At 41.7% G+C, this 22,216-nt stretch overlaps 2 protein-coding genes across 4 annotated transcripts in view; one reads left to right on the top strand and one right to left on the bottom strand.

The window, feature by feature from the left end:
- Positions 1 to 6,522, top strand: part of KCND2 (potassium voltage-gated channel subfamily D member 2) — a 284,185-nt gene extending 277,663 nt beyond the window's left edge. Inside the window, exons 6-7 of the mRNA XM_028746183.2 lie at positions 476 to 723; positions 2,230 to 6,522. Coding sequence (XP_028602016.2) covers positions 476 to 723; positions 2,230 to 2,407 — 426 coding nt within the window. The 3' untranslated portion in view covers positions 2,408 to 6,522. The remainder of the gene's footprint in view (positions 1 to 475; positions 724 to 2,229) is intronic.
- Positions 6,523 to 12,201: 5,679 nt separating this feature from the next.
- TSPAN12 (tetraspanin 12) overlaps positions 12,202 to 22,216 on the bottom strand; it is an 88,866-nt gene continuing 78,851 nt past the window's right edge. For 2 of the 3 annotated variants that reach the window (XM_028746035.2, XM_028746037.2), the window contains exons 7-8: positions 16,215 to 16,358; positions 12,202 to 12,713 (exon numbers count right to left, since the gene is read on the bottom strand). In XM_028746035.2, coding sequence (XP_028601868.2) covers positions 12,408 to 12,713; positions 16,215 to 16,358 — 450 coding nt within the window. In that variant the 3' untranslated portion in view covers positions 12,202 to 12,407. The remainder of the gene's footprint in view (positions 12,714 to 16,214; positions 16,359 to 22,216) is intronic. The other variant, XM_028746038.2, reaches the window with a different exon arrangement.

The raw sequence follows: 22,216 nt of genomic DNA, 5'->3' as shown, positions 1-22,216 counted from the left end.
AGATATAAAATCCTTTGACTCAATACACAACAAGAAGGGGACCTTGTTTTTGCTCCTTGCCTTATTTACTTGGGCTCTGTGCTGCATTTGTTTAAACTGCTTTAAGTGAAGGGAGTTCAATTGGCCGTATTTTTGTTTTAAGGCTGTTACCGATATGGCTGACTGTGATATATTGGGCAGGAAGTAAACGATACAGAAGAATTTGGGTCCCCCCACCCTTCCTTCTGCTGTTATCGTGCTTCTGATTACATTGCTTATATTTTGATACGGTTCTAAATTATTTTAAATGTTGTAAGCTGCCATGGGAAAACATTGCATTTTGAACAGTTGGGCTACTAAATTTATTAAATAAGCAAACCAGCTCTCTTCCCATGAAATATGAACGAGGCCGAATCTTGAGCCATGGGGAAACTTTCATTTATCACAGCCGCTTTTAGCTTTAATGCTGTTTTCCTTTCTAAATCATGTTGAGCAGAATCACGACTTCCTGGATGAACAAGCCTACGAAGAAAGCTGCATGGAAATGTCCGCTGTCAACAGGCAGTCCAGCCATAGTCCTTCCCTCTCTTCTCAACATGGAGTGACGAGCTCTTGCTGCTCACGGAGACATAAAAAGACATTCCGCATCCCAAACACTAATCTAACTGGCAGTCGCCCAAGTAGTGTGCAAGAACTCAGTACCATTCAGATCAGATGCATGGAAAGAACACCTCTGTCTAACAGGTACTTCAGCTTAAAAATGACCCCAGACAGAGATAGCATTATGTTCGCTCTCCAGGCAGAGATAACATGATGTTCGATCTTGCCTATCAAAGAATTGGCATGGAGCGTGTGTGCGTGTGTGTGTATGTGTGTGTGTGCCCGTGCAAAATATTGCTCTGTTTGGGGTCATAACCTGTGTTCTGTAATATTACGAGAAAAGCTGTTTCCTAGTCTTGAATGTAACGATTTTGAAGTGCTTAACTGGCAGAGGAACAGTGAATGAATGTCAGTTCTTTTAAATATCAAAGCAAATCATTTGTGTAAAATGTTGGGCTCTACTGGAAACCACATTTTGAGAGACTTTGAGTAGTCCCATTGTGACAAGGCACAAATGAACTGAAAACACCTATGAATTCAATATGGTCAGTATGTTTACAGATAGCTGTTCACAAGACCATTTGTCATACTTCCCCTTGATAGATGACCTCATTTTTTTAAAAAAAACTTAACTGCACCAGGATTGAAAATCTTTATTGAGAAAATATGGCTGTGTGGATGAGCACTGAACTTACTCATGGCACTGGGCAATATTGTGACTACAGGTATATCAACTGATCTCATACCATATCACATGGGAGAGGTGTTTTTTAAAAGGAAAAGAAAAGAAATCTATTAAATTAATATTATCAAGACTTAATATTAGTCATATACTGAAAGATTCTCATATCTATAACATGTACATAATATGACTGAGATTTATGACCTTTTTTTGTAAAATGGTTAAGTCGAAATATGCTAGCCTTTCAGGGCATTTTAATAAGGTGCATTGGTCTTGTGAAAGCTTATAATCACATTGTAATAATAGCCTCCAAAACAACCAAAAGAGTAATTTGTTGCACCAAAATCTGTTGCAATTCAAGGATTTGTATACACTGACATGCGCACAGAGTTTTGCATGTGCAACATGTTCCATTTATTTTCAGAGAAACCATGATCTTTACTAGCACTTCTTTGCACCCCAATATGGTGGCCTACACTGAAATGAATGTAGATAGACGAATTGCACATGTCTGTGACTCAGGTGTCCGCACTTATAACATCTATGATATCTAAGTTGGTTATCTAATGTTAGTAACTGAGGTCAGCTGTTCCATTACTCTCAACAGCAAATACAGCCACCTGAGATGCCACCAGTCACTAGGACCAGTATGAAGCTGTAGACCAGAAAACCGCCTTGGTGTTCTGTTCATGGTGATTTCACAGACCTGCCTACCTTTGTAGTGCTGTGTTTCTTTCTTATCTACAATGAAGACATGGTCCCTAATTGCTTCCATGTAAAATGTGTTGAGGCTGGTGGATGAACAGTAGAATAAGCATTGGAAGAGTCTAATAGACATTTGAGTTGCATCCTACATGCTTTTGTGACATACCAGAATTGAATAGAAAACACTAAGCAGATGGGACATTTGTATAATTTTTTTTTATCCATTGGTTGTTGTTTTTGTTTGTTTTTTTAAACTTCTCTAGCCGATCCAGTTTAAATGCCAAAATGGAAGAGTGTGTTAAACTAAACTGTGAGCAGCCTTATGTAACCACAGCAATAATCAGCATTCCAACACCGCCTGTGACTACGCCGGAGGGAGACGATAGACCGGAATCTCCAAGGTACTCAGGAGGAAACATTGTCAGAGTATCTGCTTTATAAAACAGTTAGAATAAAGACCACTCGGAAGCTGAACTGCGGCCAAGAGCATAAGATCCCGGAGAAAGAGGGACACGACAACTCTTTGTTCAGTGGAATGGCCAACAAGAAAAAGAAAGAAAATTTGAGTTTCTGGAGATGCAAAACATTTGGGGTTTTCAATATTGAACTGTGTGCTTTGGGCAACCAAATGGAATTTCTACACATCACTTGAACTTTTCTGGAGCAAACTCTTCTGTGACTCTTTTGATTTACTCTATGAGCACAATGAAAGGTCTCCCATTGATGCTTCTTCTTACCAGGAAAAATCTTTTTGATAAAATATCTATAAAAAAAACAATAAAAAAACACACACCCGGCAACCCACCAGTCAGACAGTTCCAAATGAATGCAAAACCAAGACTGGAAATGAAGTTTTGATAATGTGTCCCCCTTTTTCCTGTTGATAAACCATGAACCCATGTCCAAGTGAGTTTAAAAGAGATAGCGAGAAAATGGCTCATACAATATTTGTATCGATTGAAAGAAACACAACCATAATGCATGTGAAAATTCTTTGGAGCTGTGATCTGAGTTTACTTCTGTTGTTTCTTTCAGGTTAGGCATGATAACATTTTACTGTAGAAAAGGGACATTTCTGTGCACTTACAAAAAAACAAAAACTGATTGTTAATGTTCCATGGTTGTGCAAATAACTTCCTTTCTTGTGGGGGAAATGAAGTATTTCTCACTTGAAACATGCATTAGTGAACTTGAGGTGTTCAGTTAGTTTAGCATCTATCATTCTTTTCGCTTGCTTCCTTGGTACTGTTACAACTGCAATAATTCAACATACACCTCTTGTATCAGGAATCAGGCCTTTATGTATAAAACTGCACAAATTCAGCTACACAGGTAACATAATCACCCGGATAGACAGTAAAGTATTTTCTGTTGTATGAAAATGTTTTGAATAATTTCAAAAGCAAAATTTTTGTGTCACAGATGTTAGCTTTTGGGGTTTTTTAAAAAAGTTTATTTAATTCTCATTACCCTGTAATTCCTTAAAGCCAACCATTGCCTTTCGCTGCATTTCTATCCTCTTTGAATGTCAAGGGTTTCCATAAATTAACTGAGAAACCCTGTTTTATGAACACCATCCTTTATGTTTCCTGAAAACGACAGTCTTCCTAGTGCAGTGATACAATGTAAATCTCATCCAAAGTGACAATCACTTGGTTTAGTGATTAACATCTCTAAAACGTCGCTGTTATGTTGTGCTATTAGACAAGCTGAACACTGGGAGACATGCAAGTTAATTTGCAGAGGATTACGAAAATGTTGATTGTCAAATCTGTAGTCGGAAACACTTAGTAATGCAATACCCTCACAAGGATGAATGGTGAAAAGGACCTAATTTTGCAAAAAAAACAGTGACGTCAAAGGATGTACCCCAATAGGATTACTCATATAATTGTAGGAACAATACACAAACTTTACTGTTTAAATCTTTTTTTTCTTTGTTTGTTTCATTGTCCAAAGGATTTTTAAAATGCTGTTTCCAGAAAAGTAACTTTTCTCCACCGTTGCTAATTTGTTTAGGGACATGGTGGGTTGGTTTTTTTCATCTTTTCAAATCTTCAAGATATTTCTAAGTAAGAACGTGTAACCAAACATTGAAGGTGCTTCTCAAGAAACTACTAAATAGATTTATATAGCACCTCTGCTAGAATGGGTCCTATATGATTGTGTATTAACAGATGTGTCTTCATCTAGTCATTGAATACACTGCTGTATGGAAGTAAGGATGTCCTTACATAGTTTCTTGTCTGCAATTATGTCATATTAAAAATAATATATTGGATGTTGGTCATCAGATGCCATCCTCATCTATTCCCAAATAATTTGTCTAGTATGGGTTAGTTACATCTATTACTGTAACATTATGTGACCAGCATCACACCCAAATACATTTCACATTGCCACAACATTGGATCAGAGGATCATTTATAAGAGAGGGGATGGGGTATGTAGAATTATAGGCTCTCCCAGAACAGTCCTCTGGACGGATTAGCCATGCTATATCAGTGCATTAAGAGTAATAGTTCTTGGAGTGGGCAGGAAAATATCTCCCTTTGGTGTGGCTCCCCCTCCACTGAAATTGAATCAAGGGGAAATGAAATGAATTGTCATAACGTTATACATACAAGAGCAGAGGATCACAGGGATTAAGCCGGGGCAACAGAGACATGTTCATGCAGGTATCATTGGTTGCACAGGTAAAACTCCCTTTTGGGAGCCTGGTTCTAAAAGAGGTGGGGAGGTTGGGGGTTAATAAAAGAAATTGTAGATTTCTTGCATATGTATATGTATATGTATACATACACAGACCAATGATGAATGCAAGGCAGAAAGTGAAATAACTTTTGCATATTCTGGCATTTTTTTCACCTAGGCCACATTTATCTGCCCTGGAAATTATCCTCTCCAAAACGCGCTCATCTTAGCACTTAAGCTGTTGGTACTCAGTGCACCAGAAGTAAGTCTTTTGCCAGTACGGTGGCCAGGTGAAAAACAGAGCGATCTAAGGGCTGTGCCTAAGAACTAGGCAGATAGAGGCATCTGCTAAAATCCCCTCTTCTATACAATTGTTATGGAAGCAGGAGCCCAGTCCTCCTCTTCCTCCCTCTCTCCCGCCCCCATTGCCAGGACTTAAGTTTGCACCAATTGGTGGTATTTCACACGAGACATTGTGGCAGATACTGAACTAGTCCGGTAACCCATCAGTTACATTATGTGTCTGTGCAGAAGATTTTCAATGGGGCTTCCTGCCAGGTAAGTTTGCATAGGAAACGTTACACAAAACGGTCAAATTGGTGGGGTTTTTTGTTTTTGTTTTGTTTTATAAAAGAAGGCAGAAAAGCTGTGATACGTAGGCATAATTTTAATCATTTGCATTGGAACACCCATTCATTTCCGCACACTAGAAAGAGTCTACAGCATTTGCAAGTGACATCTGGCCCTTTTTACTCAACTGACGTTTTTTATAATATGCAAAACTAGAGTTTTTTGCTCTCTGCTGTAATCTTTCTAAGTGACTCCACTGAAACCACACAATCATTTCATTCTTCAACCGCAGAAACACAGTTCCATTTTGACAACCTGCTGCTGTAACCCTTTACTCCTGCGGAATATGAACATTTTCATATAATGCGCTGGAAAATGGTGAAGCAGCCCTTGGCTTGCCTCACCATGCAGGGAGTGCGAGATCTGCTCTGGACTCTTAAAATAAAAAGCAAGAAAGGGCAGCTCAACGTTTACAAACTCTCCCTCCGATTAACTTTGACGAGAACTCGCTTTGTTTGCAATTTGTGTCAATTTCAGAATCTGAAACTGCAACGGCTTCCGCTTCTTTTAGTAACATTGTACTTCTGAACTGAGTTTAATGAATGTTAAATTTGCCGATAGAATATGGCAGCCACAGAAAACTCCTGGAGACTAAAGACCTGGTCCAGGAGATGCACTCTGCATGCAAAAACAGGTTATAACACAGAGATCTGCCACACCGGTTTCACAAAAGGCCTTTGTGCAAGAGGAAAACAGAGCAGAACCACAATGATAAGATGCGTCCAAGACCCCCAATCTTGTACCCTATTGAAACCCTGCTGGGATTTAAATATGCCGTCTCTAAAGATGCTACATTCCTTGTAGAACAGGTTACATTCGAGCAGTGTGACCTTCATGCAACCCTCTCTGCCCCAGCTGCCCTTGAATTTGGTAAGGATTTTCCACAACGCTCATGGGCCCCATCACCCATGCAAAAATGTTATATTTTCCCCCCTCTGAAATTCAGATGCTAAAACTTCTTTTTGTGTTTTAGGTGATTTAAATGCTGTTTTTCGGTAGTGAATGACTTGGCGACTGTGTAAAATGCATCTGTGCTGTAAATGAAATGTAATTATTTCTGTGTATCACACAAAAGAAACCAAGGTTGTTGGAGTTTTTTTGACAATTTTGGAGTGGGGGCGGGGAGATATGAAACTGATATTGTACTTCGGAAAGGCGGTATAACAAGATGTGTTACGCTGAATAAATCGGACATCTGAGGAATATTTAAATAAAACTTCTGCATGCTTGAATGGGACAACTGGTTTTGCCATAACCTCATTCAGGAAGCGCTTTGCTCCTGCCTGTATTTCAAACAAAGCTCAAGTGAATGTAAGAAACCTTTGCTAAAGGTCCTCGTGTGCTTCGAGATGCCATTCATTCTACTTATTGTGCAGGCAAAAGCACCACTTTCTTCTGAACATCTGTCTCTCCTCTATCGCCTCAAAATAGCACATTTTTTACTGTCCTACAAAAAACACACACCCTCTCCTCTAATGCATGAAGTCTCTTCAAATCCTGTTCAGCACCTGTACACACATAGTTCTAGTCTGATCATCAGTCATAAAGGTAAAGGTAAAGGGACCCCTGACCATTAGGTCCAGTCACGGATGACTCAGGTTGCGGCGCTCATCTTGCTTTATTGGCCGAGGGAGCCAGAGTACAGCTTCCGGGTCATGTGGCCAGCATGACTAAGCTGCTTCTGGTGAACCAGAGCAGCGCACGAAAACGCCGTTTACCTTTCTGCTGGAGCGGTACCTATTTATCTACTTGCACTTTGTGCTTTCGAACTGCTAGGTTGGCAGGAACAGGGACCGAGCAACGGGATCTCACCCCGTTGCGGGGATTCGAACCACCAACCTTCTGATTGGCAAGCTCTAGGCTCTGTGGTTTAACCCACAGCGCCACAGTGACCAAGAGATATGGCATAAGCATCTCTGCTTCCAGGTATTTAATGTGCCTAGGCTACATCTTGACCACAAGCTACAGTGTAGTGTTGGCTAGAGGAAAGCTGTGGTGCAAAAGATAAAATCTGCAGGCTTTAGAGTCTACTCTCACTAAAGCCAGGCACCGGTTTATTTCAGCACAAATAAAAAACTGCCCTTTGGGCAAGTGAAACCCTGGGACAGAAGGCAGTCAGGATTGAATTTGATGCATCTGATGAAAAATTCTGATATATAGCATAAGCAAATATTTCTGTATAGGAGAAAAATGACAATAGAAATCATGAATGCCTTCCATATGGGCAGGAATAAATCCCCATCTATTTCTGTAGTTTAATTTTTTTTAAGTAGGCTGTGGACACCAACGTAAATTGGCAGATTAAAAAAGGGCGCCATTAAACATGATCGCTCCAAACTATTTTTACTTACGTGTTGCCAAAGCTTTCCATCTAATGTGTCTAGACAAAGCTTAGTTAAGTGAAGTGAAAGTACAGCTGGAGAACAGAGACCCAAGGAGGCCAAATTTACAAAATTACTCGTGTGAGTTCATTCACCTCATTTGTATTGCACCCGAATCTGTTAATATTCACGCTCAGGTCTACATGACTGACAGTTACCTTTTCTGCCTCCCGGTTCCGGGGATTCTTAAAAGGAAATATTGGCGTGCACTACAGAGATAGAGACATTTCTCCATGCCTGCGATAAAGAAAAGATTGGCAGTTCTCAGGTAATGTCTGTTTGTTCTATAGGCAAATATTTGTTATTGGACCCTAGGCGCTGGCGAGGTGCTGTTATCTGTGAAAACACTGCAGTGGCACCACGTGATAAAATGCTGGTTTTAAGACGGCCCCCGAGGAACTGTCTCATCTTGTTGCATGGGATCTTATTTTGAGCTGCTGTGATTTGAGGGCATGCGGATAATTTCCCCAGTCTGGACATATCTTGGGTCTAGAGGGTGACAAAGGCATCCTTGTGGGAGAATGTGCTGGCCTCTGTCTTGAAAGAGGTAGTTGTTCCCCTTCCCATTATGCAGTAGACCCGCAACTTACGTTTCCGGGATCACGTCTGAAGCCAAAATTGTGTATAGCCCAAACCCACTGGGTTCAATGGTGAGTGGGAATGCCAAAGTAATTTTCCCCACAACCCCAGCCCCTTTTTATATTTCTTTGTGTAAAGGTGAATGTGCACAAGTTGTGGGCTTGCTGTAATACAATGGTACCTCGGTTTTCGAGCATAATAATAATAATAATAATAATAATAATAATAATAATAATAATTTATTATTTATACCGCTCCCATCTGGCTGAGTTTCCCCAGCCACTCTGGGCGGCTCCCAATCGAGTGTTAAAAACAATACAGCATTAAATATTAAAAACGTCCCTAAACAGGGCTGCCTTCAGATGCCTTTTAAAAATATGATAGCTGCTTATTTCTTTCACATCTGAAGGGCGGGCGTTCCACAGGGCGGGCGCCACTACCGAGAAGGCCCTCTGTCTGGTTCCCTGTAACCTCACTTCTCATAATGAGGGAACCGCCAGAAGGCCCTCGGTGCTGGACCTCAGCCCCATCGACACTGAACGATGGGGGTGGAGATGCTTCTTCGGGTATACAGGACTGAGGCCGTTTAGGGCTTTAAAGGTCAGCACCAACACTTCCATTCTGGAAGTCCGTTCAAGTTCCAAAATGTTTGAAAACTGAAAGCGGAAGCCTCAAAATGGAAAATTCAAAATGGAAGCCGCATTTCCTGTTTGACTTCTGAGACACGTTTGAAAACCAAGGCATTTACTTCCGGGTTTTTGGTGTTTGAGTTCCGAAACGTTTGACTACGGAGGCATTCGAAAACCGAGGTACCACTGTATTAGCTAAATATAAAGAAAGCAAAAGTTTCTGTCTACAACACACAGAAGAGAATCCTAGAATCTTAGGAAAATGGAAGGGCAGCTCCCATTTCTAATAAAGCCATGACAAAATATATGACAGTAGTGGTTTTATTGCCTGCAACATTACACATAGTTTTTTTTTTCTCCTGAAGCACTGTGAGTGCAAACTGGAACAATTTTTAAAATCATAGGAGGACACAAATTTCCACTCGGCCCAGTGCAATGCTGGCTTTATCCCATGAGGGAGGTTCCCTGGTCTGACTTTGCAGGCACTGAGGGAAACTGCTAAGAGGAAAGAAGCTTAAAGATGGGTTCATATACCCCAGCATCAGTGGACGGGTGACCAACCTGGCTCGAAGCCAGAGAAGTTCAACTTGCCATGTGCCTGAATTTGCCACACTTTTGCAGCTACCCTAGGATTGGCAAGCATTTAAATTAACTACTATAACATGTGAAACAAGAATGTGGCTAGGTGGAAACAACCGTAACTCTATAGTACACATAAAATACAGTAAGATGCACTTTTCGCAATTCAATAAATACATTTTAATCTCTTTACCATGTTGCTTCAGAGAAGACTTCCTTCTCCGTTAAATTGCAGTCTCCGCAGAGGTCCAGAATGAGAAATGCTGTTTAAAGCACTGTGTATAATCCTGGTTTGTTAACAAGGATCTCAGAAAATGGTATTTCAACAAACTTGGGTCTATACCCAAGCCACCAGAGAAGGTGAGGCAAGGCAAGCTGTTGCTCATTCCCAGTTCAATAAACCACTCCAAATTCCTACTCCAACAAACAAGGTTGTCTTTCCCCAATCTGGTGCCTCCTAAATGTTTTGAACTACTGTATTTTTCGCTCTATAAGACGCACCAGACCACAAGATGCACCTAGTTTTTGGAGGAGGAAAACAAGAAAAAAAATATTCTGAATCTCAGAAGCCAGAACAGCAAGAGGGATCGCTGCACAGTGAAAGCAGCAATCCCTCTTGCTGTTCTGGCTTCTGGGATAGCTGTGCAGCCTGCATTCGCTTCATAAGACACACACACATTTTCCCTTACTTTTTAGGAGGGGAAAAGTGGGTCTTATAGAGCAAAAAATACGGTACAACTCCCACCATCCATGAGAATTGGCCATTCTGTGTGTGGCTGGTGGAACTGCAGTCCAACAACATATGGAAGACACCAGGCTGGGGGAGGCTGGCTGGACAAGTGTTGGCCATCCATCCATCTCCCCATGCAATCTAGATTAAAGCATGCTCCATGAAGGAAGCAAGTGGCCCACAGAATGCTTTCTACAGATACAAACAGCTCTAGATGATTCAAGAAAATGAACCAGGTCATGTGCTACAGGAAAGAAACCAAAAGTGAAGAGTAATCAAGCCAGAATTAAACACATGTATGTATGTATCATTGGCTTCAATGGGAGAGTTAACACCATACACATTCTGAACAAAAAATGAACAGGGCAGGAAAAAGAGGATTAAAGGCATTATCCTCACAATCCCTTGCTTAGAAAGAATGTAGAATCTCTCTTCAATAAATCCAGTTCCAAGACCATTCACCACTTAATTTCCTCTCCTAAAAGTGGGTATTGCAGATATAACTCATTTATTAGCATTTTAAAAATCTCTCTGGACCACATAATTTAATTTGAACATTAAAAATTCATTTAAAAAGTAGATGTTTCAAGTACAGTGGAACCTCGGGTTGCGAACGTGATCTGTGTGGGAGGCACGTTTGCAACCCACAGCGCCGCGTCTGTACATGCGCGGGTCACGATTCGGCGCTTCTGCACATGCGCAAAGCACAATTTAGCGCTTCTCCACATGCGCGAGCAACGAAACCCAGATGTAAACTGTTCCAGTACTTCCAGGTTCGGTGCAGTGCATAACCCAAAAAAGCATAACCTGAAGCGTCTGTAACCCGAGGTACCACTGTATTTCTTTTTTTAAAAAAACAGCTAAATAAAGACACTGCTAAAAACACACGTTTCTCTTTTTACAAAACTTAAAAGTGTTAAGTAAAATGTGAATATGGATTTCAGTTCTGCTATACATACACATGCCTTATTATATACAAATAACATCCCTGATCTTTTAGAGGCAATTTCCACAAAGTCCAAGGAGAGGGGTTGAAATAGGCTTTCCCAGCAATTTATCAAGTCCTATCAGCTTACAAACAACTAACTGTGCACCAACAATTAGTTTGCCCATGGGATATGGGCTTTGTGCGTCTAGGTGAGCGTGGTGGTGGGTGGCTGGATGTTCAGGGTTTTGAAATGCTGGGGGAGAAAAAGATCTGAAGATCCAACTTCGGAATTGCACTGGCTATGGCTACACAGGGAAGCTAAGACACATGGATTCCACTAAGCTGCGGCTGAATATTTTTCACCCAGGGCTGGTCCTACCATTAGCCAGAGTGAGAGCACTGCCTCAGGCAGCAAATTCTGAGCAGCAGCAGCAGCAGCCACTCCAAAGCTGTGTATGCCATAGTCCTTAAATTAGTGTGGCTCCCTCAGGTGTGACAGAGGATGCCATCCCATCATAAACATCAGAGTAAGATTCAAAAGCCAGTCTAGGTGGATTCTGTCCACGGAGCGGGAAAGGTGACTATCTTGGATTTTTTTTCTAAAGCACTTTTTTTCTAAAGCACTTAAAAGAGAAAGAGATCCCTGTTTTCCAACCTCATGGCTTTAGACCCTTTTCCAGATTTTGAAGGGTCTGCCTTCGGCTGTGATTAACAACCCCAGAAGAAGCTTATCAGAGTGCAACATATCCAACAGCTGCGGCTTGCAACACATCAGAGTATCAGAGTGCAACACATCCAGCTACCATTTCTTCAAATGATTATGAAAATTACTTAAATTACAAGTAAGCGAAAACACTGATCAGCTCTCAGTGCTGAGCAAGTTGCCCACACTCTTACCTAATCATTTAAAATTAAAAGTTCAGACAGAATCAAAGAGCCCTAAAGTCATAACCTGAATGTGTTCTTTTTGACAGCTGCTTCTTAATTTTAAAATGTTGATTATTATTTTTTAAGGCCCTGCTACAATCAGCATTTTATATAATTAATGCACATCTTCTCACGAAACAGAACCTATTCTCTCTCAGTACTTAAAACAATTGATATATTTTAGTGGTAAAACTATAGCTAGAACCTTCAGGTCACAAACGTTTTAAGAAATAAGAAGGTTAAGAGCCCGGGATCGCTGTCATTCACGAAGAACATCTCCATTCATTCTGTTTTCTTTTCTGAATCAGAATGATGACCTCAGACTCCTTTTTCAAATGTACAATTAGCAAAAGGGACGATCACCCTAAAGTTCCTCCATTTCAAAGTGTGTGGTGTAGCTGTTTGCCATGGATGTGTGCTCCAAAATCCTCGTCAGGCTGGGTTTCAGCAGTTCCACTGAATGACACGACAGGTGCTGTGTGGTGTCATTCTTCAAGGACAGCATTTGATCTGTACCTGGGCCTCGTCGGTCGTAATACAGAGCCCACAGCAAAGTAATAGTGAGGATCATCGCCAGAATCTGGGTGACCCCAATCGATATTCCAAGGAACCGAAGCACTTGCAGTTGTTTCGTTCCTCTCAGGAAAGTATACATCTTTTTACCACAACCCTGTGGACCAAGAGAGATGAGAAAGGTCAGCCACCATTGGAAGTCATTACCCCAAATTTCCAGATCTTTTTCGCAACGCTTTTGGTGTTGCTGCTTAATGTCAGTCCGTAAAACAAAACAGCTATCATCCACGACTTCATCCGGGAGAAGAGTGCTGACCTAGAAGCCACAAGAGAAGCCAGATGGACATAGCCAAGTTGATATTTCTGCTTTGTGTCCACTTGGGTTCTTGGTGCAGCACCAACATAATAAACAACTGTCTGACTTTTAGAAGACATCTGAAGGCAGCCCTTTTAATGTCTGAGGTTTTATCATGCTTTTAATATTCTGTTGGGAGCTGCCCAGAGTGGCTGTGGAAACCCACCCAGATGGGTGGGGTATTATTATTATTATTATTATTATTATTATTATTATTATTATTATTATATCATTGGCTTGTTGGCCGTGTGTCCTGACTGGCTGGGTTCGGGAAGTAGCTGATATATTTTGCAAGGGGAGGTGATCCCAGCTGTCCTAAGGAATCAGGCATGGGACCTGCCCAAAAGCCCATCCAGGACTCCAAAGATAATCCAAACTGGCTGAAAATATTCCCTGCTGGGGCAAGGTGTTTGTTGTGTTAGTCTGAGCATCCTAGGAGCTTGGTTTCAGGCCTGGCTTTGGGCCCCAAGAGGGTCTTATCCTGACAGAATACCTATCCTAGGAGAAATCAAGATGAATTCATAGTTCTCCTTGAGTCTTTGCAGGTTGAGGTACCTGATCATGTTATCCTTCTAGACTGACTATCTAGAAAAGAAGTTGGTACCTGCACTGGTTCTCACCTTGATAGGCTTTTCAAGCCTTTCAGGTCAGTGCTAAGAAACTGTTGCAGTGCTCCAAAGCATTTGTGTTATATTGTTCTGCTACACACTGTTCGATTCAATTCGAAGTATTGATGCTTTCCTTTAAAGCCCTGTACAGTTTGAGGCATAGGAACCTCAAAAACAGCCTATTTCCATGGGAACCTGCCCATCAATTGAGGTCATCTTCAGAGGTCCTTTTCCAGGTACAGTGGTACCTCGGGTTAAGTACTTAATTCGTTCCGGAGGTCTGTTCTTAACCTGAAACAGTTCTTAACCTGAAGCACCACTTTAGCTAGTGGGGCCTCCTGCTGCTGCCGCGCTGCCAGAGCACGATTTCTGTTCTCATCCTGAAGCAAAGTTCTTAACCTGAAGCACTATTTCTGGGTTAGCGGAGTCTGTAACCTGAAGCGTATGTAACCCGAGGTACCACTGTACCTCTACCATTGTAACTATATTAATTGCAGCACAGTTTTCTTGGCCATCTGCTTGAAAATAAAATAGTTTTTTCTCTAAGCATTCCGTTTAAAGAAGAAATCCTTTCAAACTTGTTTCCTTCCTGAAAAGGTAAAGGGACCCCTGACCATTAGGTCCAGTCATGGCTGACTCTGGGGTTGCGGCGCTCATCTCGCTTTACTGGCCAAGGGAGCCGGCATACAGCTTCCGGGTCATGTGGCCAGCATGACTAAGTGAAGCAAAGTTCTTAACCCCAGGTACTATTTCTGGGTTAGCGGAGTCTGTAACCTGAAGCGTCTGTAACCTGAAGCGTATGTAACCCGAGGTACCACTGTACTCCCTATGCTCTGAGGGTAAGTCCCTCAACCACAGTAGCAACATTTGGAACGCTCCCATCTCAGAGAAAGTTGCCTGATACTAATGCTTACAACCTTCCACTGCCAGGAAAAGCCTTTTTTTTTTCTTTTCATTTTCCCCATGCCATTTAGTTTATTGTTAGAGTTGCTTTTAATTCTGTCTTGTGTGTTTTTTTATTGTTCTGCTGTTCCAGCGTTTTATCTGCTTTCAAATGCTGATATTTAATGGCATTATTATTACTAGTGAGCTAGCTATCCTGGGGAGTAGGAACGCCAATGAACAAGACAATAATTTTCAATAAATTAGAGAGGGAGAGAATTTTTAGTTTCCTAGTCATAAAACAGCCTTTTCTCTTCCAGCTCTTCCCCCTCCCCCATTTTCTACTGAACCTTTTGATGTCACAAAAATTTATGTTCGTTAAAGAGCCAAGATGCCAAGATCTCTGAGGACTTTGAAGAAAGTCTCCAAAGCTCCATATCACTATACAGATATTTTTAATGAACTCCCAAAATGATGAGATGAGTTTGTTCCTTTCACAGGGAAGCACATTCTGTTGAAAAAGAAAGCTATAGGTCTCTCATGGAGGAGATTCAAAAGGCCACGCTCTCCACATACTTCTGAGGGATCTTTGGAGCTATGTGACAAGTGAAAATAGAGACTCATTGATGGGATCGCCTATAATTATTCACTAATAGCCGTAAAGTTCACACTCCATCCAAATCTCCGCACAAAACACTTCAGATAAAAGAAGTGGGAAGATAATGAAAAGAGTGAGGTATTTAATTCACTGCAGGTGAAATTAAAAGTCTTTTGTAGCTTGCATATTATCACAATGCGGAAACATAAAACTGGAGTTTGGGGTTTTTAAAGTGAGGGAAACGAAACCTGTGCATGGATGCATATTAGAAGAGCGGAATTTTTGAACCAATGGCAGAAGAAGAAGAAGAAGAAGAAGAAGAAGAAGAAGAAGAAGAAGAAGAAGAAGGAGAAGAAGAATTTGTTAACAAGAAGAACATACGTTTAAAGAAGATTGGAAAATGTTTAATGAATATATGGGGGAAATTATGTATACTTGAAAACGTTGGCAGCATTAAGATAAATTCAACAGTGTGAATAAGTTTTGATGGATGTAATAATGGAATACTGAATGGTTTAGTTTATGTAAAATATGCAGGAGTTTATGATATGCAAAATGAACCATGGAAAGAGAAAAGGTCATTGATATTTTAAGGATGTTTAAATGAGTATTCCAAATTGTAAAACAGAAAATTTAATAAAAATAATATTTTAAAAAATGGAAGGAGAGTTCGCCACCTCCCGAGGGAGACTGTTCCACTGTTGAACCGCTCTTACCATCCCAAAGTTCTTCCTGATGTTTGAATGACCTCCATGGGAAGCTACTGCCATAATAATAATAATAATAATAATAATAATACATTATTTATACCCCGCCCATCTGGCTAGGTTTCCCCAGCCACTCTGGGCGGCTCCCAAAGATTATTAAAATACAATAGTCTATTAAACATTAAAAGCTTCCCTAAACAGGGCTGCCTTCAGATGTCTCCTAAAAGTCTGGTACTTGTTTTTTCCTTTGACATCGGGTGGGAGGGTGTTCCACAGGGCGGGTGCCCCTACCGAGAAGGCCCTCTGCCTGGTTCCCTGTAACTTGGCTTCTCACAGCGAGGGAACCGTCAGAAGGCCCTTGGCACTCGACCTCAGCGTCCGAGCAGAACGATGGGGGTGGAGACGTTCCTTCAGGTATACTGGACCTTTAGGGCTTTAAAGGTCAGCACCATAACAGCAGCACCCACCTTCCAAAGCTTAGAAACAAACATGTTGTGGACATCCTTACCTCCTGGTAAAGGTCACTGAGATCCTCATGGTGCGCCTGTTTGGAGCATCCTGGGAATTCTCTGACGCAACAGGAGTCCGGAGGCCAGTCCATCTCCGTCATTTCCAACCAGTCCGTGAAGTACACAACTCCACAGCATTTAAACTGCAAAAGGAAGGTGGCACAGGTGTGATGCTCAATGGGAATGAAGAAGAATTCGAGGTCCCCTTCCACCCTGTACCCCGAATGGAGCCTAGTATGACTTTGAATGCACCTTATTTCTCCCTTCAGCTAAATATTCTGGTGTGCCTTTATGTGGAAAAAGTAGAATTTCTGACAGACACCGAGTGAATCTAGAAAACAATTAGAGTGAAAGGAGGGTAAAGTCAAGATAGAAGAAGAGATTAAAGAAATAATGAAATGTGTTTAAGCTAGTTGGAAAAATAAAGTAGCGTAACAAGAGTGGCTGGAAGTCAAGTCACTTGGTGGGTGTCCGTGTGGGGTAGGTGTGTAGGCATGTTGATATGTACAGTATAGGTAGGTATTATATAGAGTAATGTAGGCATGTTTTAGAAAAGCAATGACAAACCTTGACAGCATCTTAAAAAGCAGAGACATCACCTTGCCAACAAAGGTCAGTATAGTAAAAGCTATGGTTTTCCCAGTAGTGATGTATGGAAGTGAAAGCTGGACCGTAAAGAAGGCTGATCGCCGAAGAATTCATGCTTTTGAATTATGGTGCTGGAGGAGACTCTTGAGAGTCCCATGGACTGCAAGAAGATCAAACCTCTCCATTCTTAAGGAAATCAGCCCTGAGTGCTCACTGGAAGGACAGATCCTGAAGCTGAGGCTCCAATACTTTGGCCACCTCATGAGAAGAGAAGACTCCCTGGAAAAGACCCTGATGTTGGGAAAGATGGAGGGCACAAGGAGAAGGGGACGATGGAGGACAAGATGGTTGGACAGTGTTCTCGAAGCTACCAGCATGAGTTTGACCAAACTGCGGGAGGCAGTGGAAGACAGAAGTCCCTGGCGTTCTCTGGTCCATGGGGTCACGAAGAGTCGGACACGACTAAACGACTAAAACAACAACAGGCATGTTTTATGTTATGAAAATAAGGTAGTATGTTATGTATGTGTATTGTGCAAATGTATATGTATGTGTTTTATATGTAAATAAATAAATAAATATTCTGGTGTGCCAAATTGGCTACTTCCTTCTGCTTGTCAGTCTTCCACCTTGGCTGAAATTCATAAATCAGTGACTCTAGAAATGGGCCATAAACTCCAGGAACGCTCAAGTGAGATCCCATCCCCCACCCCTACACTAAATTATGTGATTTGTAGTCATTAAACACATTCCCTTTAACCTCGAGTTCATTCCTGTGTCTTGCGATGCATAGCTCTTTTTAACAAGTTGGATATCAGGAAGTCAGAGAACTCTGCATAAAAATACTCAGCCGAGTATTTTTTTTAAAAAAATTAACATCCTTTCCAAACTAAAATTATCTGCTTTCAGTAAAATGAAAAGATAGGCCCTCATTAGGGCAGAGAATGGGCGCAGCTCTAACGCATTCAATAGCTGATCTGTAAGCGGTCAAAAATAGTTAGCAGAATGTTCAAAACGGGAAACACACCAAATCAGTTATAGTCCCATAATAGGAAGACAGCTTTTCTAATTAAGCCTCCTAAAAGATTGCCCCTGGCCAGGGATACATTTAATATGTATCCCTATTTCCAAAGTATATCTGGCAAGAGAATGCTGCTGGGGTTCTGGCTAATTTTAAAGAAAGGAGAAAATTCTATTCATAGGAAATTCTACAGCAGGAAATTCTATTCATAGGCAGTCACTTCTGCGGCATTTAAATCAGGCAGAAGGGCATTCTGCACCTTAAGAATCTCAGCTTTCTTCTTTTTAAAACAGGTTTCTAGTCCTCATGATACAGAAACGGGCTTCAAAGTGCATAGCAACAAATTTCAAAGGAACAGCTGCACTGGTCAACTAAAACAAAACTGTGATGTCTCCTTAAAGACTAACAGATTCATTGTGGCGTGAGATTTTTGTGGGCCAGAGCTCAGTTTGTCAGGTGCAACTTGCAGATGTGTCTCTCACGCACATGCACAGAGAGAGAAGAGTGGAGAATATTAGTTCAAACTGACACCAAAAGGCCCCAGCAAGGCAAGAAATAACTATCATGTCTCCTTACTAAGCAGAAATGAAGTCCAGTGGAAAACTGGGAGAACGGGGACAGGGGATCTGAAATCTTCAGATCCTAACTGATAATGAATGGCAATGCAAGATAAATAATGCAAATAGATACCTATGGAGGAATAGTTTCTGAAGGAAGTTCCTATGAAGACAGATAAATCTAATAACTGGGGTTGCATCCAGCTTAGTTATACTCAGAGTCGACCTTTTAAAATTAATGAACTTAAGTTACTCATGTCCAATAACTTCAGTGGGTTTACTCAGAGTAGGACTAGCATTGGATATAACCTATGAATTCCAATTAAGCAGCTTGACGGGGGGAGTCTCACTCTGAAATACGACAATGTTCCAGTCTGCACTGGAGAATGAAATACACATCCATGTTTCTGAGCATTACTGTTATAAAATGCCTGATTTATTTCTATTTATTCTGAGAATAAAGACAGCCTGGTTTTGACCTAGGTTTCTGTGCAAAAGCATGCTCCATTATTTCGATTGACTCTCATTTACATTCTTGCTCTGCATAGCAATGGACTAATAGATATTGCATTGATGGGCCTTTGGGATTCACTCTGAAACAACATCCTCTCTTCTGCTGTGTGTGTGTGTGTTAAGGATTGCACACATACTAGTCTAACCCTGCAAAAAAACAACACCACCAAAAAACATGTGTTTGGCAGGTTTATAGCTAGAAGTGTTTGGAGGAGGAGAGTGGGATATATTAAAGGGGCGCTGTGAAAACCCTAAACACAAAAATTTTCAAAGAGCTGAGACGTGTCCACCAAATTACTATAATAAATTGTTCAGGTTCCAGAAACATTTCAAAATGACCCCCTCCCCCTGTTTCCTTTTCCTTCTGCGATGGAACCCCTATTTGGGGACTTTCCTGGCCCACATAGGACCAGTCTGGATAGTTGGCCTTGGTGAAGATTTGATGTTTGGTGAAGATTTGATGAGGCTGCAATTTAAAGGTAAAGGTACCCCTGCCCGTACGGGCCAGTCTTGACAGACTCTAGGGTTGTGCGCCCATCTCACTTAAGAGGCCGGGGGCCAGCGCTGTCCGGAGACACTTCCGGGTCATGTGGCCAGCGTGACATTGCTGCTCTGGCGAGCCAGAGCCGCACACAGAAACGCCGTTTACCTTCCCGCTAGTAAGCGGTCCCTATTTATCTACTTGCACCCGGGAGTGCTTTCGAACTGCTAGGTTGGCAGGCGCTGGGACCGAACGACGGGAGCGCACCCCGCCGCGGGGATTCAAACTGCCGACCTTTCGATCGGCAAGCCCTAGGCACTGAGGCTTTTACCCACAGCGCCACTTAAATTGGCTGCAATTTAAGTTGTATTTAAATCCTGTTTTTAAGTTGTATTTTAATCAATTGTTTTTATATTTGATGTTAGCCGCCCTGACACAACCAGGGAGGTCTTGGCCGCGGGGTTGTGTTGGAAGAAGGTGTTGCATTCTTCCTGAGCCAGCTTTGGGATGGAGCATCAGTTGGGTCTGGATTGGACCCAATGCAGTGGATCCTGGGCTGATTCATTCCCACCCTCCCAAACACCCTATTTCAGGGATGCCACCAGTGAACAGTAAGAGGCCAGTGAGAGGCCGGCTGAGCCCATGGAAGTGAGTGGAGGTCTTTGTCTGCCCAATCTAAATCTTGTACCAGATGGTGGAATTGCAGCCAAAGTCACACACAGCGTAAACCCATTTAAATCTGTATGCATGGCTAACTTGAGTCCATCTATTTCAGTGGCTTAAGTATGACTTAAATGCGATTTACAGTGGTACCTCGGGTTACATACACTTCAGGTTATATACAATTCAGGTTATATACGCTTCAGGTTACAGACTCCCCTAACCCAGAAATAGTACTTCAGGTTAAGAACTTTGCTTCAGGATGAGAACAGAAATCGTGCTCCGGTGGCGCGGCGGCAGCAGGAGGTCCCATTAGCTAAAGTGGTGCTTCAGGTTAAGAACAGTTTCAGGTTAAGAACGGACCACCGGAACAAATTAAGTACTTAATTCGTACTTAACCTGAGGTACCACTGTATTGCAATGTCATTTTGCTCACTGGAAAGCAGGATCAGGTTAATTTCTGAATGAGCATTTGGGTAAAACACTTTTGCACATTTTCACTTAAGTCTCTGTAAACACTGGTAGATAGACGGAGGTTTCCTCCAGTTAAAGTAGGGTTGCCATATTTCAAAAAGTGAAAATCCGGACGCAAAAGCTGTGGAGAAGAAGAAGGAGAAGGAGAAGGAGAAGAAAAAGATTCTGCGCTGCAGTGGTACCTTGGGTTAAGAACTTAATTCGTTCTGGAGGTCCGTGCTTAACCTGAAACTGTTCTTAACCTGAGGTACCACTTTAGCTAATGGGGCCTCTCGCTGCCGCCGCGCAGGCACCAGGCGATTTCTGTTCTCATCCTGAGGTAAAGTTCTTAACCCGAGGTACTATTTCTGGGTTAACGGAGTCTGTAACCTGAGGTACCACTGTATTTTTAAGGAAATTCTGACATGGGTTGCCATACGTCCAGATTTTCCAGGACGTTTCAGCAATTTTCGCCTGGACACTATCTCCAACTGCCATATTCCAGATATGTCCTGGAAATTCTGGATGAATGGCAGCCCTAAGTTAGAGCAAAGCATCATGAGATACATTCTCAATTATTGATCACGGTAGCAGTTCCCCACAAGTACTCCCCACAGCTATTTCTGAAACTGAGCTTCCTGGATGAAGACGTTAGTGGCTCCATTTTTAAATCCACTCACCCGAGTGCAAGAAAGGAAGTTAATTTTTCAGGTTAAGCAAACCAGAATTCTTTCATTCTGTCTTCATAAAAAGCTGCTATTTCTTCTCACACTTGCATAGCTTTAGAGGAGTGCAACTTTAAACTTGTTAATTCTATGTTCTGTCTATTGAGTGCTTTCTAAAACAAATACAGACATCAAATGTGGCCAGGAAACGCTTAAATAAACAGGAAATCTGTGCAACAGTGATAGATTTCAGATTTCAACCAGGGCAAGAGAATGACAGGCATTTAAAGTGTTCTTTTCCTGCTCCTGAACATATATCTAGAATTAATGGCTTTTACCTTGTGCACTTCCATGCTTTCGCTATAGAATAGCTCATTCTTTTTAAAAACAAACAAACAGCGCTGTGTTTCCCCTCAGCAAGGATTCAAAAATATACAAAACCAGGGCTGTTCTCACCATAAGTTTGAGGCAATAAATTGAACACAAACAAAAACTAGCCATTTTAATATATCAACAATCCAAAACACAGTACTTGCACCTCAAATCCAACTTTAGACATTCAAGTTTCACACTAGAGTCAGTATTAGCAATCTCTGACAAGCTCTTTTTTTCATTTTGTGGGAAAGCTTCTCACTTTAACTTATGAACGTTAAACTCCCCCACCCTAGGGTGGAATCTATACACATATTAAAAAAACGCTGTGAAAACGCTTTTTGGGGGGGGGGGGAGTTTTAAAAAATACATTGAAATTGCCATAGCTCGCTCTCACCATCTAGTGTCGCATTTGTACATTGCACATTACAAAACACTTAAAACGTTTTATTTGCAGCTGTGTAGCTGAGTCCTAGGTCAGGCCTGAGATTCATCCAGCCCAGTTCTATTTCTATTGCCTGTCCTTAGCATAACTTAGTGGCACAGCAATTCAAACCCTCTTTTAACTGGGTGGTGTGGGATTGGAGGGACTGACATGTCAATCATGTTCCCTGTGGGCTGCTGTAGAACTGCCCCCTTCTGCCCACCAAATGTGGGGGAAAGCAGAATTGTCTCTGGCATGATCCCTGTG

Source organism: Podarcis muralis, chromosome 10 (assembly GCF_964188315.1).
Source record: "Podarcis muralis chromosome 10, rPodMur119.hap1.1, whole genome shotgun sequence".
NCBI lineage: Eukaryota > Metazoa > Chordata > Lepidosauria > Squamata > Lacertidae > Podarcis > Podarcis muralis.
The sequence above is the reverse complement of the archived record's forward strand: the minus strand, read 5'-3'. Positions and strand labels throughout refer to the sequence as shown.